Source organism: Podarcis raffonei, chromosome 15 (genome assembly GCF_027172205.1).
Source record: "Podarcis raffonei isolate rPodRaf1 chromosome 15, rPodRaf1.pri, whole genome shotgun sequence".
In the NCBI taxonomy this organism is placed as follows: domain Eukaryota; kingdom Metazoa; phylum Chordata; class Lepidosauria; order Squamata; family Lacertidae; genus Podarcis; species Podarcis raffonei.
Window position 1 is genome coordinate 3,883,679 of NC_070616.1, and position 25,620 is coordinate 3,909,298.

Below are 25,620 nucleotides of genomic sequence, written 5' to 3' on the forward strand. Positions count from 1 at the left end.
CAGCTCCCTCGGCCAATAAAGCGAGATGAGCGCTGGAACCCCAGAGTTGGTCACGACTGGACCTAATGGTCAGGGGTCCCTTTACCTTACCATAGCCAAAACTGCATGCTTTTCATGGATGCTGGAGGTCACCTAATGTTCCTGGAAGTTAAGCTGGCAACAGATTTTAGTCAAGGGTCTTTCTCAGCCCACCTGGGAAATGTTAAAGATGAAACCTGAGACTTTCTGCAAATCAGATGCTCTGCCAATAAGCTGCCAATTTGCCTCTATTGGGGGGATGTTTCAAATGGCCACTCCCCACCCTCTCTCTTGCCCCATCTTTGGGCTAGGCAGTTGTGTGGGGTTTTTGCCTGCCTGTGTTTTTTCAAGGACACTGACAGGACTATGCTAGAGACTTCTCTGTGTGTTAATTTGTGCAGAATCCAGACAGATCATCTAGCACAGGGCAAATCCTTCGGGCTGTAGTGCCTGTTCTGGAGGCTGACATTTTAAAAGCCTTCAATATTTCAACAGCGCCTGGGAACTTTCCCCCCATATATTCTTAAAAAATAAAAATCAGCTCAGCTTTCCATTCTCCTTTTGATCTTCTCTCCATTCATTTTAATCTCTGGCTGTCTAATATCGATTTAGAAATCCCACCTGCATTCTGAAGCCACCCAAATCCACTGGGATCCTTTTCATTGTGCATTTGGGACGATTTGTGCTCACAATGTTATCAGAGCAGTTAGACACAATCTAACTTCCAATACTATCCCAGCCTGCAAAAGTTTAGGGGCAGACAGACTGCTTTGTTTCCGATCGGCTCATGCCCCGTAAAGACCCCTGTGACTTTTCATATCATCAATGTTATACCTTGGCTTGTGTCAAAGCAAATTCTGTTCAGAGTTAGGCCCATTTGAGTGAATGGAGCTAAGTTACTCATGTCCATTCATTTCAATGGGTCTACTCTGAAAGTTGGTACATACAAATCCATTACACTTTGGGGGAAATGGCTTGCAAAAAGAAGCACCTATTAGCAGAAACATGCCCTAAAATGCTAATGCATTTTCGTGAGGACTAGAATAGGGGTGAATTTTAGGTTGAATTTCATTAGGAATTTGCATTTTAGGGCAAATTTTAGGTGCTTCTTCTTTTTTGCAAAGCAATTTCCCCTAATATAATCTGCTTTCATTATTTATATTATATAGATATGGATGTTGTTGTTTTTGTTTGGTCGTTTAGTCGTGTCCGACTCTTCGTGACCCCATGGACCAGAGAACGCCAGGCACCTCTGTCCTCCACTGCCTCCCGCAGTTTGGTCAAACTCATGCTGGTAACCTCGAAAACACTATCCAACCATCTCGTCCTCTGTCGTCCCCTTCGCCTTGTGCCCTCCATCTTTCCCAACATCAGGGTCTTCTCCAGGGAGTCTTCTCTTCTCATGAGGTGGCCAAAGTACTGGAGCCTCAGCTTCAGGATCTGTCCTTCCAGTGAGCACTCAGGGCTGATTTCCTTAAGAATGGATACGTTTGATCTTCTTGCAGTCCATGGGACTCTCAAGAGTCTCCTCCAGCACCATAATTCAAAAGCATCAATTCTTTGGCGATCAGCCTTCTTTATGGTCCAGCTCTCACTTCCATACATCACTACTGGGAAAACCATAGCTTTAACTATACGAACCTTTGTTGGCAAGGTGATGTATATAGATATAGATGTAGATATAGATAATTTCTTACATTAACAGCCTGCCTTTCCCCTCCAAGAAGCTCAAGATGGTGTGCATAGTTTTCCCCCTCCCCATTTTATCTCCACAACAACCCTCTCAGGTAGGCTAGGCTGAGAGAGGCAGTAACTGGCCCAAGATCAGCCAGTGAGCTTCATGGCTGAGTGAAGGATTTGAACCCAGGTCTCAGTCCAGCACTCTAATAACTGCTCTACACAACCACCAATGAACGCACGCTTTACCCCCTAATGACTCTCAGAGCCCCTTGACAAACTACAGTTCCCAGGATTCGGGGGGGGGGGCAGGAGCAGTGGATGTTTAAAGTGGCACGATTCTGTTTTTGAATGCATAGTGCTGGTGCAGGCTTCGCCTCTTTCATGCTATAATTAAAGTAGGGGGCCTCTCAATGGCTCCGTCAGGTGGCCAGAAATGACATCAGGGGGACACACACGTGCACGCACACACACACAAAGAAACAACACCGTCAATCCATTTACCCCTCCCACGTCATTTCAGAAAGGCCCGTTATGGCTTCCTTAGAAGGTAATTCAATTGCAGCAAAATCAAATTGCTACGCAGGGTCTATTTCACGGTTGTTTTCTGGGAGGGAGAAAGAGGCGGCTTTTATGAGCATCTACACACACACACACACACACACAACCACATTGCAGACTCTCAGGTTGTGCAATCAGGCAAAAAGCTCTGCTGAGCTAGTGAAGCCTGGGAAAAGAGAGAGAGAGAATGAGAATTTTTTTCTGACATAGCCAACCATTTTCAGAGAGTCAAAAGGCCAAAAGAATGGGAGGGGATGCCTTCTTGCCCTGTTGTCGTTTAGTCATTTAGTCGTTTAGTCGTTTGCCGTTTAGTCATTTAGTCGTGTCCGACTCTTGGTGACCCCCTGGACCAGAGCACGCCAGGCACTTCTGTCTTCCACTGCCTCCCGCAGTTTGGTCAAACTCATGCTGGTAGCTTCGAGAACACTGTCCAACCATCTCGTCCTCTGTCGTCCCCTTCTCCTTGTGCCCTCCCTCTTTCCCAACATCAGGGTCTTTTCCAGGGAGTCTTCTCTTCTCATGAGGTGGCCAAAGTATTGGAGCCTCAGCTTCAGGTTCTGTCCTTCCAGTGAGCACTCAGGGCTCATTTCCTTCAGAATGGAGAGGTTTGATCTTCTTGCAGTCCATGGGACTCTCAAGAGTCTCCTCCAGCACCAGAATTCAAAAGCATCAATTCTTCAGCGATCAGCCTTCTTTATGGTCCAGCTCTCACTTCCATACATCACTACTGGGAAAACCATAGCTTTTACTATACCGACCTTTGTTGGCAAGGTGATGTCTCTGCTTTTTAAGATGCTGTCTACGTTTGTCATTGCTTTTCTCCCAAGAAGCAGGCGTCTTTTAATTTTGTGACTGCTGTCACCATCTGCAGTGATCATGGAACCCATGTTCTTGCCCTAACATGGGCCATATTTCCTTGTGATCATCTGTTAGCGCAGCTCAGAGGGGGAAATGGCCAAGGGCGCCCATTCAAGTCTCTTTCTTGGCCACTCTCTTTTCTCTCTCTCTCTCTCATTCTCACGCTGCCACCTCTTCTTTCTCCTCCCCTCCTCCCCAGCCACATGAAATTAGGCCAGAGGACTGAGTGAATTCAGGCCTTCAGGCCACCTCTTCTTTCTCCTCCCCTCCTCCCCAGCCGCATGAAATTAGGCCAGAGGACTGAGTGAATTCAGGCCTTCAGGCCACAGGTTCACCTGCCATAACGGCGGGTATCCATTGGCAGATGAGACTGCAACAAAGTGTTGCAGTGTGCAGAGCTCCTGTTTACTGCTCCATTCCGTCAGCCATGCCCTCTTCCAAAGTACTTCCCCTTCCTTCAGCCACCACTGTGTAGGCCAGGGGTCAGCAAACTTTATCAGCAGGGGGGCGGTCCACTGTCCCTCAGAACTTGTGGGGGGCCGGACTATATTTTTTGGGGGGGGTAATGAACGAATTCCTATGCCCCACAAATAACCCAGAGATGCATTTTAAATAAAAGGACACATTCTACTCATGTGAAAACATGCTGATTCCCAGACCGTCTGCGGGCCGGATTGAGAAGGCGATAGGGCTGGATCTGGCCCCCGGGCCTTTGTTTGCTTACCCATGGTGTAGGCACTGCACATGTTCTGTTTTTTGAGGGTGCTTCTAGACATCTTGACTTCACCACCGCCAATTCTTATCTACCCTTTCATGGAGGGATATTGGCAAAAGGTCAGTTTAAGAAGGATATCGACAAGCTGGAAGATGTGCAGAAGAGGGAAACCAGGATGATCAAGGGTCTGGAAGCCAAGCCTTATGAGGAACGGTTGAGGAAGCTGGTTATGTTTAGCCTTGAAAGGAGGAGATATGAGAGCCATCTTCGAATATCTAGAGAACTGCCCCATGGAATAATAATAAAATAAAATTTTATTTATACCCTGCCCTTCCCGGTTCAAAAACAGGGCTCAGGGCGGCTAACAACAAATTTAAAACACTTAATTATAAAAGCAGCATAAAATACAGTATAAAAACATGAATAACAATAAAATTCAATTTAGGGGAAATAAGCTTTAGATAATCCCCAGGGCTAGCTGGCTTAATTGGTCCTACTTGGGCCAGCGAGGAGGCCAGGGGAGAATTAGCTGTGGGGTCTCAGAGCTGGTAATCTTCATAAAAGGGGAGGGGGAGGGAAGAGAAGGGAAATAAAAGATCAGGCTGAATTCAGATTAAAGGCCAGGCGGAATAGCTCTGTCTTACAGGCCCAACAGAAGGAGGTTAAATCCTGAAGGGCCCTGGTCTCCTGGGCCAGAGCATTCCACCAGGTCGGAGCCATCACTGAGAAGGCCCTGGCGGAGGATAGTCTGACTTCCTTAGGGCCCGGGACCTCTAAACTATGGTTATTCATGGACCTTAAGGTCCACTGCAGGGCATACCAGGAGAGGCAGTCCTGTAGATATGAGGACCCTAAGCCACAAAGATGGAGCAAGCTGGAGGGTTGGACTTGAACTAATGGATTCAAACAACAAGAAAGGAGATCCTGACTAAACATCAGGAAGAACTTTCTGACAGAGTGGAATGGATTCCCTCAGGAGGTGATAGACTCTCCTTCCTTGGAAGCTTTAAAGCAGAATAATAATAATAATAATAATAATAATAATAATAATAATAATAATAATTTATTTATACCCTGCCCATCTGGCTGGGTCCCCCCAGCCACTCTGGGCGGCTTCCAACAAAAAACTAAAATACAATAACCTATTAAACATTAAACGCTTCCCTAAACAAGGCTGCCTTTAGATGTCTTCTAAAAGTTTGGTAGTTTTTTTTGTCTTTGACATCTGGTAGCAGGGCGTTCCACAGGGTGGGCGCCACTACTGAGAAGGTCCTGTGAAGTTAGACAGCCCTCTGTCATGGATGCTTTAGTTGAGATTCCTGCATTGCAAGGGTTGGACTAGATGACCCCCAGATTCCCTTCCATCTCTGCAATGCTGTGATTCTGTGATTCCTCTTCCACCCCTTGAATCCAACGCAACACCCCTGGCTTTTGTTATTCCGCTGCCTCTGCTTCATCAGGTACACCCACCCCCTCTCAGGATCCTGCAGTCGTGTGGCAACAAAAAGAGCATGTTTGCACATAAGCAATTATCAAAAATGCCAGAGCCCCGTAATTTGGTACCTCGAGAAACCGCTCAGTTACTTAAGCTGAGAATTAATTGTGAGTTGGAAGGAACCTAGAATTAGCTGCCAGAACAACAGCAAGGCTGTAATTAATTATCTAGGTAGTTTATTGGATTCTACCCAGAATCGTGGCTTTGGAGAACAGTGATGGATCGCAGGTTTCCATCCACAACTGGGAGAACCCAGGATGCCGTTTCTGGGCTTGTTTGAAATGTGGCTGCTTTGCTCATCCTTCTGCAGCTCTCGGTAACCTTGTCCTGGCTTGGAAGGAAGCGACTCGTGAGTAGAGCATCTGCTTTGCATGCAGAAGGTCACAGGTTCAATCTCTTGATTTCTCCAGGCGGGGCTTTTTCAGCAGGGGGCCGGTCCACTGTCCCTCAGACCTTGTGGGGGGCCGGACTATAGTTTGGGGAAAATAATATGAACAAATTCCTATGCCCCCCAAATACAGTGGTACCTCTGGATGTGAACGGGATCCGTTCCGGAGCCCTGTTCGCATCCTGAGTAGAATGTAAGACGCGACTGTGCATGCGTGGGTCGCATTTTGCCGCTTCTGCGCATGCACATGACATCATCTTGAGTGTCTGCGCATGCACGAGCGCCAAAACCTGGAAGTAATGCACTCCGTTACTTCCGGGTTGCCGTGGAGCGTAACTTGAAAACGCTCAACCCAAAGCGCATTTAACCCGAGGTATGACTGTAACCCAGAGATGCATTTTAAATAAAAGCACATATTCTACTCCTGTCAAAACACCAGGCAGGCCCCACAAATAACCCAGAGATGCATTTTAAATAAAAGGACACATTCTACTCATGTAAAAATACGCTGACTCCCAGACTATCTGCGGGCTGGATTGAGAAGGTGATTGGGCCGGATCCGGCCCCCGGGCCTTAATTTGCCTTCCTACACCCTGAAGAGTCACTGCCAGTCAGTGTAGACATTGGATAGACTAATGGTCTGGCTTGGTACGTGCCAAGTCAAGTCGTTTTATTGCAGTCGATGACCAGTAGCAAAACAAAACACCCATTACAAAATGTAAAAGCTCAAGGCAGAATAAAATAATTTATATTAAAAAAACCACATATACATGAAAGAGCAGTTCTGGGTGGGCATTTATCTGTCCGAAAGGAAACCCTTCTGGCCTAGTAGTGTCAATGTGTTATACTAATCCTGGGTGCTAATCACTGGATGTCGTATTTTAATAGATGCTGCACAAAATTTGGCCACCCGTTGTGTTATTCCGGGATTGTTGTCTAAGAGGAGCAGAGTGGCAAGAAACCAAAGTGAGGGGATGCGTGTTTATTTATTTTTTTGCAGGAATTCCCCCTTTATAACCTGACATTCCTTCTCTCTCTCTCTCTCTCTCTCTCTCTCTCTCTCTCTCTCTCTCTCTCTCTCTCTCTTTTTAAAGGGTCTGAAGCCCATGGATCACAACGGACTCTCGGACCCATACGTGAAACTACACCTGCTTCCTGGCGCCAGCAAGGTAGGACATGGCCCCCTTTTTATCTGGGGTGGGGGGCATCTCCGATGTGGCCTCTGTGGGCATTGCAGCATTCTCACCTCACAAACACCCCCCCCCCCGGTGCCCACTCAATTTTTAATTAAAATAAAATAAGATGGGGAAGTTGAGGGGGCTTACCTGCTTTTGGGAAGGACTGCCTGGTGTGTGTGGTTTTTAATTTTTTTTGGGGGGGAGGTTCTATCTGTGAATGTACAAGGCATTTTGCCTCTTAATTTGGGGGTGGGGGTGTTCCAAGAATCTCCACCTTTTCTTCTGGGAAATGGGTATATTTGTGGTGCTCGCGACACTTTCTTAGTTTTCCAAGTGTACGTGAAGTTTTGGGAGTGGGGTAGGTTTTTGCAGGAGCAGACTGGGGGTGTGAGCCTGCCCCCCCCAAGGAACAGGTCTCTCTAGGAGTGGCTGGAAAGGCGCCACAAGCCATTGGAAAGTTGTGAGGCTGTCTCTGGCCTGCAGTGTTAACTAGGGTCCAATAACAACGAAAACAATAAAGGTAAAGGGTAAAGGGACCCCTGACCAGTAGGTCCAGTCGTGGCCAACTCTGGGGTTGCGGTGCTCATCTCGCTTTATTGGCCGAGGGAGCCAGCGTACAGCTTCCGGGTCATGTGGCCAGCAGAACTAAGCTGCTTCTGGTGAACCAGAGCAGCGCATGGAAACATCGTTTACATTCCCCCCGGAGCGGTACCTATTTATCAACTTGCACTTTGACATGCTTTCAAACTGCTTGGTGGGCAGGAGCAGGGACTGAGCAATGGGAGCTCACCCCGTCGCGGGGATTCGAACTGCCAACCTTCTGATCAGCAAGTCCTAGGCTCTGTGGTTTAACCCACAGCGCCACCCGCGTCCCAATTAAAACAATAGTTTTACTATATTTTGAAATGGCTTTAAAATGCTTCATAGGAAGTGATTCATTAATGAAATTGTTGTTGTTCATGCTAATAATTATATCCAACTGCATTCTAATCTGAGTAGACCCACACACCACACGCCCGCCGGGATTATTAGACCCAAGTTAAGTTGTGCCCACCAATTTCTCTGGGTCTGCTCTGTGGAACGGTGGTCCAAAAGCTAAACAGGCGAGTATTGATTTTCAGGGGCTTCCAAGCAGATGGTATACGCGTGTGTCTGTGTGCCTGAGATGCTAATCTCTTCCCACCTCCCTCAATTCTTAGAAAACGTGGCGGATTTTTCAGGTCACATTGCGAAGAAGCCACGGAGCCCCAGTGCTTTGCAAGCGAATTGATAAATGATTGTGGAATTACGTTTGAGGGAGGGCGCTGTCAAGGTCGAGGCATGGAGAGGAATGGAAAACTATAAAGAACCCTGGTGGAGTGAAGGGGAAGCAGGGCAGCGGGGTGGGGTGGGGAGACAGTCTGCGTACGCCAGGAGTTGCCAATTTAGCTCCCTCCAGATGTTGCTGGACTCTAATTCCCAGCAGCCACAGCAGCCAGCGTTGGTCAGGGATGATGAGAGTTCCTATCCAGAAACATCTGGAAGGCCAGAGGTTCCCACCCCTGATTAAAAGATCCCAACCCAGCCTTTCTTCCACCAGATGCTCTCCAGATGTTGTAGGACTCCAATTCCCATCATCCATGCATGGATGATGGGAGTTGGAGTCCAGTAGTTATTGACAAACCTGGACAGCATCTTAAAAAGCAGAGACATCACCTTGCCAACAAAGGTCGGTATAGTAAAAGCTATGGTTTTCCCAGTAGTGATGTATGGAAGTGAGAGCTGGACCATAAAGAAGGCTGATCGCCGAAGAATTGATGCTTTTGAATTATGGTGCTGGAGGAGACTCTTGAGAGTCCCATGGACTGCAAGAAGATCAAACCAATCTATTCTGAAGGAAATCAGCCCTGATGAGTGCTCAATGGAAGGACAGATCCTGAAGCTGAGGCTCCAAGACTTTGGCCACCTCATGAGAAGAGAAGACTCCCTGGAAAAGACCCTGATGTTGGGAAAGATGGAGGGCACAAGGAGAAGGGGACGACAGAGGACGAGATGGTTGGACAGTGTTCTCGAAGCGACCAGCATGAGTTTGACCAAACTGCGGGAGGCAGTGGAAGACAGGCGTGCCTGGCGTGCTCTGGTCGATGGGGTCACGAAGAGTCAGACACGACTAAATGACTAAACAACAACCACAACAGCTATGCCCTGCCTGCATAGTTGGAGGCAGCAATGCTCCTGAATGCCAGTTGCTGGACCCCACAGGAGGGAAGAGTAATCTTTTTCTTGAACCCTGATTGCAGGTTTCCCACAGGCAGCAAGTTGGCCATTGTGAAAAGAGGGTGCTGGACGAGATGAGCCATTGGACTGATCCAGCAAGCTCTTCTTCATGTGCTGAGGTTCTTAACTTGGGTGGTTTTAAAAGAGGATTACCTGGGACTGCCTGCCATTCCTCATGCTGTAGCTGACGTGGCCACCTACTGGTGGCTGCGTGAACTGCAGAGCCTGATGACACGTTACATTTCTATTTATATAGGGAGAAATGTGCTTGATGTCGCCTGTGACTTTAGGAAGCTCCTTGACAGAGGAAGCTATCCTTCCTTGTAACAAGAGCGGCATCTTTTATTGCTGCTGCTATTAACTTGACATTCTAAATGCCCCCCAGTTTCCCCACTAATGCAGCCCTCACCAAGTAAAGATGATAAATGTAAGCCGCTGCCGAAAAATGTTCAGTGGACAAGTTCTTATACATCGATTTCATCAGAGCTCGTTACCTTGAAAAGTGGCCCGGTCGGGGAGAATGAACTGTCTCGCTTTACATCCAATTAGAGTGGAAATTGGATCTCTGTCCAGTTGTCCTCCTGATGCGGCAAATTAATGGGAAACCCAACCTGGAGGAGGAACCCGTGGGCCGGTTCCCCTACCGCTGCCCCTCCTTGCAAAATGATGCATCCATCTCCACTCTTGATGGAAGCTGACCTGTCTCAGGGCGGAAGGATCGGAATTAAATAAATTCTGTTGAGAGCTATCTGTCAGGATTCAGGGCCTGAAAGGGGAAGAAGAAGACGGATGAGGTGCAGGGGAGAGGGAGAGATTGAAAATGCGACTTGACTCAGGATCAATGACCGCTTCTCCCCTCGGGTTGTGCTTTGATGGCAAAGGGAGACTGCCTGGTGGATGAGGAAGGTTACCAGCTACCGAAGGACTTTTCATTTCTGTTTTAAGTAAATGAGCTGTTGGCGGGGATTGGTGTAGTTACATCAGGGCTGGGGAGACATTTCTGCAGCCCATAGAAGCCAAGGAGGTATGTGCACAGGGGCAGTTGAATAGATTCAGCCCCAGCTTCCATCTGTTGCAGTTGTGCGTAGAATTGTAGCTCCAGTCAATGAAGCATATGCTTCGTTTTAGTCCATTTTAATTGTGATTCACATTTCTACCCTACTTTTCCCCCAGTGAGCTCAATGCAGCCTACAGTCTGCATTTCAGTGGAAGGGAAGTGTCAACAACAACACAGAAAATAACGTAATTATTTAGGTAACATTCACAGACTTTTAAAAGTGAATATCACTCCTGTTTCCTTCTATAATTTCCACTCCTGACCACAAACACACTTGTGAATTGCAAGGATTTCCGCTCCTATCTCCATCTCCGATGGAACTGTCCAACATTTCCTGTTTCCCTTTCCAGCGCCATCGCTCAACATCCCTAATCTCTATAAACCTTGCATAGAACACAGAACGGCAATATTTAATCAAGTAAAGGGGGAAAGCAATAAAACATCAGCCTCATTAAGAAACAATCCTTCGCGGCTTCTCAATCATGTCTCAATAAAAGCTTGCATTTTTATTTTTTTATTTTAAAAAAGGACCAAATTTGCCAAGGCAGCCATTTCTCTTTATGTTAGTGAGAAATCATTATGCCAAGATCTAAGGGTATTTTAAAGGCCTGCCAACTGCAATATATTCTCATCACTTATGGTCTCTCTCTTCCCTGAGACTTGGTGGAATCGCCCTTAGCTGGCTCCTGAGTCCTGCAAGGACTTTAGTTTGTCTGCCTTCCTGAAGTCTGCCCTGCCACGCAGCCACAGCTCTTCCTTTAAAAATAAAGCAAGGTACTAGTCCTCAATTTTCTGAATGACTTCATTGTCTACAACTTTATTAACATCTATCTACAAATCTACTAGCATCTCTCGGTATTGTGAATATTACCAAATTTACCTTTAGTTGGTATCTTCATGAACTTATCTAACAGACTGAGTTAAGCATTTGAAAAATCTATTGAAACCAGACATTATAGGTCCATTTTAGGCTGGGTAGTTTGCAAGTCTTTGTATCACATTTTTCTAACAATCCGGCACAAGGCATATTCACACCCTTTGTTATCTCCTCTCGTTTCCTGCAGGCGAATAAGCTGCGGACCAAAACCTTGAGGAACACCTTGAATCCGACTTGGAACGAAACCCTGACGTACTATGGGATCACCGACGAGGACATGATCCGCAAAACACTCAGGTGAGCGGAACCCCCAGGGCTCTATCGCCTGGTGGCCCCAAGGAAATTGCCAGTTTTAAAGATTTATTCTGTGCGTACGTGTGTGCTATCATACCACGGTTCTGCATGGGAAGAACAATGGTTCGTTTCATACAGGTATGGAGAACTTCAGGCCGAGCAAAGCCTGATGTGGCCCTCTGCGCCTCTCTTTCTGGCCCTGGCCCGCCCTGTGGGCTGCTTTCGGCTGGCTGGAATGTGTGCTGGAACCCTGATAATGCATTTTGGTTGCCTGGGAGGATGCAGAGTGTGGAGGGCAGTTCTGAGTGTGTGCAGAAACTAGCCTGCTGTACCAAAACAAAATGGTCGCTTGTGGCTCCACCCACTTTTCGATCTGGCCCCGCCCACCACTGACATGTGGCCCCTGGAAGCTTGCTCAGAGGGAAATGTGGCCCTCAGACTGTAAAGGCGCTCTCCACCCTTGACATAACACATTTCTTAGCCGCCTTCCGAAAACACAGAGTTTTCCCGAGGCGGCATTCAGCATGTAATGAAATCAGCTTGAATTGCATATTCAAAGAATCAGCCAGCCTTCCACAAAACTGGCACCTGCCAGATGTTTTTTGGACTACAATTCTCATTAGCCGCAGCCAGCCGGGCAGGTGAGGGGATAACTAAGCACAGAACAATTAGGAAACATCTACCAACCTAATCTGCTCCTTCTGTTAAAAGCAGTGATAAGGAAGATCTGGATCAGTGGTTCCCAAACTTTTTGCCTGCCCCTATGGTTCTATGGGATGTGGGTGGCGCTGTGGGTAAAAGCCTCAGCGCCTAGGGCTTGCCGATCGAAAGGTCAGAGGTTCGAATCCCCGTGGCGCGGTGCGCTCCCGCTGCTTGGTCCCAGCGCCTGCCAACCTAGCAGTTCGAAAGCATGTCAAAGTGCAAGTAGATAAATAGGTACCGCTTACCAGCGGGAAGGTAAACGGCGTTCCGTGTGCTGTGCTGGCTAGCCAGATGCAGCTTTGTCATGCTGGCCACGTGACCCGGAAGTGTCTCCGGACAGCGCTGGCCCCCGGCCTCTTGAGTGAGATGGGCGCACAACCCCAGAGTCTGTCAAGACTGGCCCGTACGGGCAGGGGTACCTTTACCTTTACCTATGGTTCTATAAAGTCATCCCCAGTCCTCACTACCCTACCCTGTGAAAAGCTTTATTATTTTTAAAATAAATTTATTGTACCAGCCCAAGGCCATGGCAAACCCACACGATCGGTTTGAAATATAACTCAAGCGATTGTAAATAAAAGCAGAGGCCATATATTGGAAGATAACCGATAGCAGGGATACGGTCACAGCTACACAAACTGAGTTTCAGGTTAGGCCTCCGAATCACCCCTTACAATTTATGTCTATTTTAACCGGTGCCTCCTCCCTAATATTTTTTGCCACCAGAGCAAAAGGGGCCAATTTATGGGTCAGGAAGGCCACTCAACGGCCCATGCAACCGTTCTGTCAGAGAGAACCCGCTTTCTTGTACAAACAGGGATTTTAGAAAGTGTCTCGCTGGACCTGCGTATAAGGGACAAGTCGACATATCATGGAAAATATATTCCACCTGAGGTTGCCCACAAATAAAAGAGGCTGTCTGTATACAGTATCTTATTCTAATGATCATCCAGAACAGAAGAAGACATCACTTGAAATCGCAACTCAGTAAAAGCTGTAAAAAAATAATTAAACACAGAACAATAAAGAAACATCTAACATCCTAATCTACTTTCTCTGTTAAAAGCAAGGATATAGGGAACCTCTACATAAGTGGTTCCCAAACTTTTGGGGGGGGCACCCCTTGTTTAATAATATTTTTGTTATTTTATACCCCGTCCATCTGACTGGGTTTCCCCAGCCACTCTGGGCAGCTTCCAGCATATATAAAAACGTAATAAAACGTAAAACGTTAAAAACTTCCAGATACAGGGCAGCTTTCAGATGTCTTTCCCAGTGCCCCCTACCCCACCCCATAGAAAGCATTATTCAGAATAGCAGCTTGCGTGACCCACTATGGAAGACAACGACACAATAAAATTCGAAACAGTAACAATGAATTGCACATTTGTTCAAAATCCAATTAAAACTGTTTTATTAATTCAACAAAATTGACGGAACTTGACCCGGTACGGCCTGCAATTACCAAAATTACTGGCTATCTTGTGACTTGTGACAAGACTAGGACTAGCCGCCTGAGAAACAGTTTCTATTCAAATGCGATTTTGGTTTTAAACACAGTGTAAGGTAGTCTCGATGGGAGTATATTGTATTTAATTATGGGGTATCAGAGTTTTTAGGGGGCTAACCAGGCTGGGATAGCTGGGATAGCAGGTTTGTTGGTTTCTGAATGTCTGATTTTCAATTTCGTTGTTCTGTATGGGACAATGACAATAAAGATTATCGTATCATAACTCAGAATTGCAACTACAAATAAATGTGGCGAAAAGAAAATAGCTTTGGAAGCAACTGGAGCAGTAAAACTTTAGCCACAAAGTGAGGGACGTGTTTTGCTCCAGGCTCTAGCCTGGTTAATTGCAAATAAGTGATCAACAGACATGGAGGGGCCCACCTGCTGCCCCTTGCCCCCTAGGGAATCCCACCACCCCAGGGAATGGCACTCACTTTGGGGACCCTCCGCACTGGTTAATTGATAAATTCAGAGTCATGAGATTGTGATGGGCAGAAACTACGCCTGGGTTCTGTGGCATTCTGAGTCGCAGACATTATCTGCTTTCTCATCTTGTCCCGTTCAAAGCAGCATCTCTCTACGGCGCAGTTTGGGATTCCATTCAGATCCTCGATAGAGCCATTAAAATCTCCTTTCTCAGCAGCAGATCAGGGCAGCATTCTTATTTATCGAGGGCCATCATTTGCACTTGCGTGGCTGCTCTGGCATCAATCAGCGTCCCCTCCTGAGAAGGGTGCTTGATTTATAAGCCACCTGGCTTCAGGAGATAGCTTCCGAGGATCTATCTTATGAACACTTCATCACCTTAAAGGTTCGCAATTCATCAGCTACTATGTGCAAGGATGTGTGTGTGTGTTTACACAACTGGCAGCAGCAGAGCTGGAATTAAACCTCTTTCCCCTCCCCAGATCTGCTAAGTTTATTTTCATTTTTTATGCTTCTAGCTGAAGAAACAGTTCATCGATTGCAGATTCTTAGGCTAAGAGGAGTATTAGATTTCAAGGAGAGCTGAGCAGGCAGGCTGGTTTGTGAGACCCTGAGCGAGCAGGTCAGGAGAGGACCAGACTTACCGTATTTTTTGCTCTATAAGACTCACTTTTTCCCTCCTAAAAAGTAAGGGGGAATGTGGGTGCGTCTTATGGAGCGAATGCAGGCTGCGCAGCTATCTCAGAAGCCAGAACAGCAAGAGGGATCATTGCTTTCACTGCACAGCGATAGCTCTTGCTGTTCTGGCTTCTGAGATTCAGAATATATTTTTTCTTGTTTTGCTCCTCCAAAAACTAGGTGCGTCTTGTGGTCTGGTGCGTCTTATAGAGCGAAAAATATGGTATATAGCAAAGCTGTGTCTTGCCACTGCATTAAAAAAAAATGTTCTGTTGTGAGACCCTTTAAATTCTGCGCCCAGAAAAGTGCTGTTCTGCAACCGGGATCATTTCTGCAAGTCAAGTAAAACTGCATAGATTCTCCAGTGTTGCAGAATGTGTTCTTTGCTGGTGGTGATTGTTGGCCAGGGCTCCAAAGCTGAGTCAGTGAGCCAGATGGATTGCTCTCTTAAAATGTTGCAATTGACTGTAGCAGTGCTTTGGTTAATCAAACAGCATATTTTCATTTGGATTGCTTATAAAATAATAATTCAGGAGGAGGGGAACATTTAGGGAACTAGCCTAGTCCCCCTAGTCCACTGACCGCACACCGATGGTACAAATGCAATCTGCTGGCATGAGGGTCTTCAGGAAATGCAGTGGTTAATCTTAAATACAGCTACAGGAAAGGCAGGTGCCCTAATGGCCAAATCTGAGGCTGTCACACCACCTGACTACCCTATACAGTAATACCTCATGTTAGAACAAAAATTTTTTTTCCTTCCAGTAGCACCTTAAAGACTAACTAAGTTAGTTCTTGGTATGAGCTTTCGTGTGCATGCACACTTCTTCAGATACACTTGAAACAGAAGTTGCCAGATCCCTCTTTCTGTAACCTCATGTTAGGTTTGCTTCATGTTACGTTTTTTCAGGTTGCGTCCCATGGTGACCCGGAAGGACCGGAAAGGGTTACTTCTGGGTTTCGCCGCTCACGCATGCACAGTAGCGCTAGATCATGCTTCGCGCATGTGCACAAGCACCAAATCGCACCTGCGCAGATACGGTGCTTCAGGTTGCAGGCTGTTCATGTTGTGAACGGGCCTCTGGAACGGATCCCGTTCACAACCAGAGGTACCACTATATATATAAATAGGAGCTGGGCTAGTTTATCTTAAGGCTGAGAGCATTTCTGCAATTTCTCGCTATGCCCCATAGGGGGAACCGTCTGCTCCCTTCTCTTTTGGCAAAAGCTCATCAAACTGCAAGTAGATAAATAGGTACCACTCTGGCGGGAAGGTAAACGGCGTTTCCGTGCGCTGCTCTGGTTCGCCAGAAGCGGCTTAGTCCTGCTGGCCACATGACCCGGAAGCTGTACGCCAGTTCCCTCGGCCAATAAAGCGAGATAAGTGCTGCAACCCCAGAGTTGGCCGCGACTGGACCTAATGGTCAGGGGTCCCTTTACCTTTACCTAGACCAGGACCCAAACTTGGGTCTCCGGGTGCTTTTGGACTACAAATCCCATCACCCTTGGCCACTGGACCTGCTAGCTAAGGATGATGGGAGTTGTAGTCCCCCAAAAAACACAAGTGAAGACCCGAGTTTGGGAGACAATGTCCTAGAACCAAGGTGGCAGGCGAAGGGTCTCTGCCTCCTGTGAGGTGGTGTGGACCAGAGAAATGCACACACAACAGGCAGGCAGTACTACTCCTAGTGTCTGAAAGCGCTGTGTTCGAGAGAGGCTCTAAACAAATTGGAGAGAGAGAGAAGGACAGAGAGGGAGGGCTGCTGCGGAGGGAACAGAGGAGATGCGAAAGGATCCTCACTCGCAATTTGCCCCCACTCTTGGCAGAGGCCCCCACATGCCTCAGGAGTCCTCTCCTGGGTCCTCAGCCAGTCCTCCAGCTGCATCATCCTCATGTATAAATATAAATAAAATTATGATGATGATGATGATGATGATGATGATGATGTATCCAGCCCAAGAGAGGGTCCATGCGCAGCCCTCCTGCCCGGGGCTGACAGTAGCTGGGATCCAGTGACACCTGGGGTTGGGGCAAAGTCTTCCCACCTCTTCCTCTCCAAACGACCCCCCTTTTTTTGCTGCCCTTATTCCCCCCCCACTCCCCCAGTAACAAAAACCCAGTGCGTGATGCAAGACCGCAGGCCCTCTCAGGTCCCCAGGAGCCGTGAAACTTTCCATCTCACCAGATCGCTTCATCTCGCCTGGAAAATATATATATATATTAGTCATACCTCAAAAGTGCCACAGGCTTGTCAGCTTACAAAGCCCGTGTGGTTTTTATTTTTTATTTTTTCTGCTGTTTCTCCCCACTCAGTCCTTCCCCCCACCCTGCTTTAAAGTTCTCAGGTATTTGTACCATGAAAATTGATTTAAAGGGAAAATAGCTCGGAAGAGCTGTTTTTGCTCAAACGCAGCAGGTGCTGTAAATGGGTTCACAGTCGCTTCAGTTTCTGCTTCTGTTGAAGTGGAACCCAGGGCGGGGGAGGTTTTTTCTGGAAATTGGTCAGACTCTGAGGTTGCATAAGGAAGATGAACTGCGGGTGGGTGGGTTGCATTAGACTTTTAACCTTTTTCATTGTGGTTTTGCGTTGCGGACTGTCTTCGAGAGAGGACTGTTTTGGCCTAAAAATGGCAGTATTTGTTTGGTTTGCTTTTTAAAAAATCTAAACAAGTAAATCGAAATTGCCCAATTGTGTTTCGAAAGCCCCTTCCGCATCCTCTTCAGCTGTTGAGAGGCTGAATCAGCACCATGGACAGAGTCCAGCCTTTCGGTGTTATTGGCTGCTTACATCAACAGCCCAGATCGAACCAAGGTTGATTCATAGAATCATAGAGTTGGAAGAGATCCCGAGGATCATCTAGTCCAGGCCTCCTCAAACTCGGCCCTCCAGATGTTTTTGGCCTACAACTCCCATGTTCCCTAGCTAGCAGGACCAGTGATCAGGGATGATGGGAATTGTAGTCTCAAAACATCTGGAGGGCCGAGGTTGAGGAAGCCTGATCTAGTCCAACCCCCTGCAATACAGGAATACACATCTGTTTCATTTCCTATTAAAAAAATCCCACAATATCTTCAGCTGAGCACCTGACAGCTGTTCAGTGTTGTTGTTTAAGTGAAGTCTTTTTACCTGTAAAGAAAACAGTATGGGAAAATATTTTTTTAAAATAAAATAAAAGCAAAACTTCCCTTAAAAACAGGTTCCAGAGGCTTGCTGGCTAACCTTTCTGGCTTCCCACATTTCGGTTAAAAGCCCATGGGGGGGTCTTATGACAAGTGTTTTGCAGTGGTTAGAGCAGTCATAGGCAACCTCGGCCCTCCAGATGTTTTGGGACTACAACTCCCATGATCCCTAGCTAACGGGACCAGTGGTAGGGATGATGGGAATTGTAGTCCCAAAACATCTGGAGGGTTAGAGTGTCAGACTAGGACCTGGGGGAGACCAGGGTTCAAATTCCCACAGAGCTATGATCTTCCCTGGGGTTACCTTGGGTCTGTCACTGTCTCTTCGACTGACCTACCTCACAGGGTTGTTGTCGAGGATAAAATGGAAAGGGGCAGAATAATATACATTACCTTGAGGTTATTGAGTGAAAACTTGGGAAACAAATGTATTGATGCTGTTTGAGGAGGGTGATAATTAATAATATGAGAATTACTCCATCCTTTTGGTTGACTCTGTTCCCTACATTCCCTCCTTATTTAATATCACTTTTTTAAAAAATCAGAGGGGTTTTTGTGTGTGTTCTTCCAGTCTCGGTTTTCTCACCTTCTCACCTGCCTCCTCCAAATTAAGCCAGGTGATAATTAAAGGAGCTACTGTGTATATCTTTCCGGATTCACACCCCACTCTCTAGAGCATCCCGAATACATTTTAACGCATCTTTGGTGTTAATTGACTGAGACTTCAGCTCAGTGCATATTCAGGAAGCAACTGAATATGCTGAGTCCCCCGAGGTTTTTTGGGGGGGACTTTAAGTGGGTTAAAGCTGACAACTTTTCTTGAACTGGATGTGTAACTGAAGTTCACTGGTGAATAATAATAATAATAATAATAATAATAATAATTATTATTATTATTATTATTTATTATTTATACCCCGCCCATCTGGCTGGGCTTCCTCAGCCACTCTGGGCGGCTTCCAAAAAAATATTAAAATACTGTAATGCATCAAACATTAAAAGCCTCCCTAAACAGGGCTGCCTTCAGATATCTTCTAAAAGTCTGGTAGTTGTTGTTCTCTTTGACATCTGGTGGGAGGGCGTTCCACAGGGTGGGTGCCACCACCGAGAAGGCCCTCTGCCTGGTTCCCTGTAACCTCACTTCTCACAATGAGGGAACCGCCAGAAGGCCCTCAACGCTGGACCTCAGTGTCCGGGCAGAACAATGGGGGTGGAGATGCTCCTTCAGATATACTGGACCCAGGCCGTTTAGGGCTTTAAAGGTCAGCACCAACACTTTGAATTGTGCTTGGAAACGCACTGCAGAGTTAGAAGGGACCACAGGGTTCGTCTCGTGTTTGGCCTCCCCTACCAGAGACAGTATGCCTCTCTGAATACCCAGTTGCAGGGAATTATAAATGGGGAGAGTGTCAGTTTCAGTTTATTGGTTAATTTTTCTAGTAGGGCCGTTTCCCATACTATTTGGTACCATTGGTCCATGCTTACTCCTGACAGTTCTCTCCAGTGTCTGGTTATGGTGTTTCTGGCTGCTGAAAGTAGGTGGGTTATGAGTTCTTTGTGGTGTAAATGGGCATTGTTGTCTTGGAAGATGTTTAGTAGGGCCAGTTCTGGGGTGATGTCTAATACTTGCTTAGTTATTTTACATATTTCTCGTGTGGCTGTTGTCCAGAATAGTTGGATTTTGGGACACTCCCACCACATGTGGAGGTATGTGCCTGTGGAGGTGCACCCTCTCCAGCATTTTGGTGAGGTTCGTGAGCGTTTAGACCACATTCTGGTCTATTGAGTGGGGTTAATCTCATAGCCTATGCCATTATAACAGAAGAAGACGCCTTTACCCCGGTATGGCTCCCCTTTATCACGTACACAGCCCAACAAGACAATGACAAGAATCTACCAACAGCATACAAATCAATATGGCTAACCTGATCCAAAACACCCACCGTCCTTTCGCCCTATCCAGCTGCAGGGCTGCCCCACTTCGTGACGCTACACATGCGCACATATTTATATAGGCAGATATAACATGGGCATGGAATTAAAAGACAAGATTATAAGTGAGACGGTTGTGTCCCTACTAATCCTTGAAACAGAGGCTGAATTTAACTAAAATCCGGGGTGGAGGGGTGGGGAGAGAGAGACTTTTTATTAACCTGTAAATATTGGCATCCCTAAGGAAGGTCACCTTGATTGGGTTGGTCTTTCAACACCCAGCCAAGACTTTTGCTTCTTTGTTCTTCCAAGCCTTTAAAGATCTTGTCTTCTGGTCTCTCTCTGCTACGGTTTGTGGTTTTTCGCCTCCTGTATTTGATGTGGATTTCAGCTGCTGCTCCTTTTTTATTGTCCTTTATTCTGCCAGTCTTTTATATCTGCCTTTTATGTTGTTTGCGATTTTTAAAGCTTACTGTGGGGTTTAATTGCTGCATTGTTCTCCGCATTAACGTTTTATTTTTCCTGGTACCGTGCCTGGAGAATTTATTTTATGAGATGTCTTAGAAATCCAGGGTTGTGGCCAGTGCTAGTGCTACCCAGAACAGACTCATTAAAATTAAGGAACATAATATGTGCTCCAAATGTGTAAGAAATCCATATTTTAGGGTGGCAGCACCGGTGGAACTCCCTGCCTCTTGACAGACGCTTTCACTGTTCTCTTTTTGGTGCTGCTTAAAATATTTCCGTTTAAGCAAAGCCTTATCTAGAAATCTAGAAGTTATTATGTTTTTATTGTAAGATCTGCATGTGATCTTTTATATGTATGTATTTTAATTCTAAAAATGCTTAATTGAAGTTTTAGAAAATAGTAACAACCTTGCATGTTATCTATAAAACTGTAGAAAATAATTACCTGCCAGTTTGCAAGTATGATCTAATACATTAAATATTATTGTATGCTGTTGCCAGCCACCAGCTATAATATATTGTTCCTTGCGGGGAAGGGGGGGCAGGGTGTATGTTTAATTCCCCTCTCTTTTTTTTCTATTGGTTATCTGAATAATCTTTTGAATGTATTTAAATATCTTCCCCCTCCCCCCTAGAATTTAAATGTTTTATATTTTTTAAAACCACTTATAGAGGTTTTCTTGCAATCAAGTGATGTGTGAATGTGTGTGTGTGTGTGAAATGAAATGAAATAAATCAAATTACCGGTAGGTCCATTCATTTCAATGGGCCTGCTCTTGTGTAAAACTTAAGCTTGGCACCACCCACAGATACTTAATAAATAAATGTGAATATTCTGTCTCTCCTTTTCACACTGATGAAGATTTGGTCCCAAGAGATTGTTTTTAGTGCTCTCTCCCATCCAGTCCCTCTCGTATTTCCTTCTGGGCTCTGGGGATTTGATCCTGGTACCTTCATGTTTTTACAATTTTATTGTTGTTCTATTATTAGTAGCAATCATAACACTTTATCGTTTATAAATCTCTATTCTGAATCTGGATCTTATAGCAAAGTGGGATGGTATTCTTTGTGCTTTTTGATGCTGCTCTGGGTTGATTTATTGGGTGTGTTGCCTCAATGGCGTTGCTGAGGTGCGACTAATGGATGTAAATAATCAATCAGTAAGTCAGTAGGGTGTGATCATTAGAGCCTTGGGGCACCATAAAGATCAAAACAAAACAAAACAAAATACTATGGCATATACCAGCCTTTGCTGCTGTGGTAAGTCCTGAATGATGTTGTCGTTTTGGACTTTAATTGGGAAGGGAAGATCACTGGGTGACTTGGGGGTCTGCTGTCTGAGCCTGACCTACCTCAAATGGTTCTTGTAAAATGAGGAAATCTCACCCCTCTTTTTTTGGGAGGGGGGTCCATCAAGCTCCATACTGCCTACACTGACTGGCAGCAGCTCTCCTGGGTTTCAGACAGGGGGATTAAACCTGGGATGTTCTGCATGCAGCACAGGTGCTCTACCACGGAATTACGATTCTTTTCTCAACTAAGATTCTAGTCCTCAAGATTCTGAATCGAAGGTTGATGTAGAAAAGAAACCAAGGAATACTTAACTGGAAGTGCAATCTTACATTCACTTACCCGGGAGTAAGCCCCATTGCACTCAATGGGTTTTACTTCTGAGTATAAGATTGCGCTTTCGAGCTTGTTGCCTTGATTATATCTGCCAGCATCTGAAAATCTAACGAACGCAACCTTTCTCAACCTGGGAGTCCCCAGATGTTGTTGAACTACAACTCCCATCACCCCTAGCTAGCAAGGCCAGAGCTCAGGGATGATGGGAGTTGTAGTCCAACAACATATGGGGACCCTCCAGGTTGAGAACCGCTGGACTAACGGAAGGAGGTCAGATCCACACACCATAAATTCCTACTCTTAAACCATGAAGAATCCTAGGAACTGTAGCGTGCTCAGGGCACCGGGAACTGTAGCTCGGTGAGGTCAGTGCTCTTAACAGCCAACCACTCGGTGCTGGCTGCTTTGAGGGAAGCCACGGCCATTAAAAGTCGCCCCCAAAGGCTCACTCTTCCTCCCTTTTCTCCTGAGGAGGGACGGATGCAGTTGCCAGTTTGTCAGTTGCACAGATGTCAAAAATGCTCCCCACAGCCCTTCCTCAGCTGCTGATTCTTGTGTTGATGGGGAACTTTTCCAGCTAAAGTGACACACACACCATTGGCTTTGCTTCAAATCTCTTGGCAGCCAAGGCTAGCGAAGTCCCACTGAGGGAATCATCCAAGTCCCCTTTTGTACACAACACAGCTGGAGCGAGGAAAGAGGCTTTTTGGAGGAGCCAGCTCAGATTCCGCTGAGTCACCTTTTTCGCTGAGCTGCTTCCTCGTAATTACCCAACATTAACAATCTCTGGCTGTTTCTCTGCAAAGGTTCGTTTCTGGGGTTGTTTGTTTGCGTGTTTGCTTTTTGGAAGAAGCTTTCTCCCTTTCTCTCTCTCTCTCTCCACTTTGCCCAGGCAGAGCCTGGCAGGGACCAGATCACCGCTGCACACTCTGCGTGGTACCCGGGAGGGATGCGGCTGGCATCCTCGCTCTGTTCCCATGGCAACGGAACTTCCAAAAGATAACCTAGGAGGCAGCGAGCTTTGGAATGAAGGCCCCCCTCCACTTCAGCAGCCTCAAGTGGGCTAGAGATGTTTCTAAAAGACAGCGGGGTGGGGGGCGGGGGTAGGATTCATACACCAAACTTGAGAGCCTTGCTGGCACAGCGCCAAAACGGGGTCCATCTAGCCCAGCATCCTGTTCTCCCATTGGCCAACCGGATGTCCCAATGGGAAGCCGGCAAGCAGGACTGGAGTGCGGCAGCCTCAATCTTCTCTTGGGATACCTGGCAACTTGTAGGGGAGGGAAAGAGCACAGCCATCAATAGTCTTAATCCTCTTTAAAATCCGTCCAAGGCAGCGGGTGCCACTACAGCTTGTGTGAGTGGCTTCCAAGATTTGTGTGTCTGTGTGTTTAGTTTTAGATGGGAGAAAGGGGAAGGTTCCCAGCAATAGCTGTCAACCGTCCCTTATTTGGTGGGAAAGTCCCTTATCCCAGTGCCGTGTCCCGCTGCTGTCCCTTATTGATGATGTCCCTTAAATTTCCCGGGTTTCAAAGGAAGTAGCTCCTCTCCCTCCCTCCCTCCCTGGCGGCCAGGGAGGAGGGAGGCTCCAACTGTGTTGCTTGGCTGCGTTGCTCACCCAATAAGGAGTCTAAGAAAGACTGGGAGGTGGGGCTTGCATGCCTTGTGCTGATCAAATCGGCCGTGTTGCCTGGGGACTCGCCTTTGCTCAGCGCTTCCCAGCAGAGAGGTGACGGTGGTTTTCCTTGCTGCATCCCCTTTGCCAGGTAGCTTCGAGAACACTGTCCCACCATCTCGTCCTCTGTCGTCCCCTTCTCCTTGTGCCCTCCATCTTTCCCAACATCAGGGTCTTTTCCAGGGAGTCTTCTCTTCTCATGAGGTGGCCAAAGTATTGGAGCCTCAGTTTCAGGATCTCCCCTTCCAGTGAGCACTCAGGGCTGATTTCCTTCAGAATGGATAGGTTTGATCTTCTTGCAGTCCATGGGACTCTCAAGAGTCTCCTCCAGCACCATAATTCAAAGAGGAGAGCGCAAAATATGGTCTGAGGCTCAACATCAAAAAAACGAAGATCATGGCCACTGGTCCCATCACCTCCTGGCAAATAGAAGGCGAAGAAATGGAGGCAGTGAGAGATTTTACTTTCTTGGGCTCCATGATCACTGCAGATGGTGACAGCAGCCACGAAATTAAAAGACGCCTGCTTCTTGGGAGAAGGGCAATGACAGGCCTAGACAGCATCTTGAGAAGTAGAGACATCACCTTGCCAACAAAGGTCCGTATAGTTAAAGCCATGGTTTTCCCAGTAGTGATGTATGGAAGTGAGAGCTGGACCATAAAGAAGGCTGATCGCCGAAGAATTGATGCTTTTGAATTATGGTGCTGGAGGAGACTCTTGAGAGTCCCATGGACTGCAAAAAGATCAAACGCATCCATTCTTAAGGAAATCAGCTCTGAGTGCTCACTGGAAGGACAGATCGTGAAGCTGAGGCTCCAGTACTTTGGCCACCTCATGAGAAGAGAAGACTCCCTGGAAAAGACCCTGATGCTGGGAAAGATGGAGGGCACAAGGAGAAGGGGACGACAGAGGACGAGATGGTTGGATAGTGTTCTCGAGGTTACCAGCATGAGTTTGACCAAACTGCGGGAGGCAGTGGAGGACAGAGGTGCCTGGCGTGCTCTGGTCCATGGGGTCACGAAGAGTCGGACACGACTAAACGACTAAACAACAACAACAACAACAACAGCCATCATGGTTATGCTCTGCCCGTAACAGCAATGTTTCTGAGTACCAATTGCTGGAAACCATAGGAGGGGAGAGTTGCTCTTGTGTTCAGATCCTGCTTGCAGGTTTTGCACCAGGATCTCATTGACCACTGTGAGAACAGGATGCTGGACTAGACAAGACATTGGCCTGATCCAGCAACCTCTCCTTATGTCCTTACTGATTTTTGAAGGGATATTGACTGATACATTTCATGGGTGCTGTAAGAGATGCCGGTGGGCATCCGGACACCCGCGGGCACCGCGTTGGCGACCCTGAGGGACCGGACAGGGCAGTTGTGCTTCCAGGCCTCTGCAGCTGCTCAGCGCTGGAATTTAGGTGCCACTGGTTTCTAAGTGAGCAGAGCTTTGCACCTTCAATCATGCCAGAGTGGCAATGAAGGAAGGGGGGGGAATTGAGCGGGGGGGGGGGGAGACCTTGCCACTGTGTTTGGCCGTGGTGCTTGGCAGGAAAAGAGCAGCTTTGATCCTATCCATTACTTTTACATTAAAGGGACTCTGAAATCAAATGTATCATGCTGTCCTGTAGACGTAATGAATGAGCTTCTTCCCTTCCAAAACAAGGTCCGCGGAGGTGTTGATGGATACAGATGCTCTTTCAGAAGGATCTGTCTGGTTTTCCTTTGACTTGGTTTTTGGGAGACAGCTCAGGGGATGTCTTGTGTTTTTGTTTTTAAAAAATATTCAGTTTTGAAGACTTAAATACATTGACTTCAAATTCAATATACGCTCCTCTTACAAAATAAACAAGGTGACTTCTGACCCTTACTTCCGTGGTGTTTTTATTCCCACAAATATTCTGTTACATTATTTGTCCATATCTAATACAGCAGTACCTTAGGTTAAGAACTTAATTCGTTCTGGAGGTCTGTTCTTAACCTGAAACTGTTCTTAACCTGAGGTACCACTTTAGCTAATGGGGCCTCCTGCTACCGCTGCACG

The 25,620-nt window shown here is 46.7% G+C and overlaps 1 protein-coding gene across 1 annotated transcript in view; it reads left to right on the forward strand.

Moving 5' to 3' along the window:
* Window positions 1–25,620, forward strand: part of DOC2B (double C2 domain beta) — a 124,188-nt gene that overhangs the window by 53,662 nt on the left and 44,906 nt on the right. Inside the window, exons 3-4 of the mRNA XM_053367862.1 lie at window positions 6,807–6,881; window positions 11,268–11,377. Of these exons, the coding sequence (XP_053223837.1) occupies window positions 6,807–6,881; window positions 11,268–11,377 (185 nt within the window). The remainder of the gene's footprint in view (window positions 1–6,806; window positions 6,882–11,267; window positions 11,378–25,620) is intronic.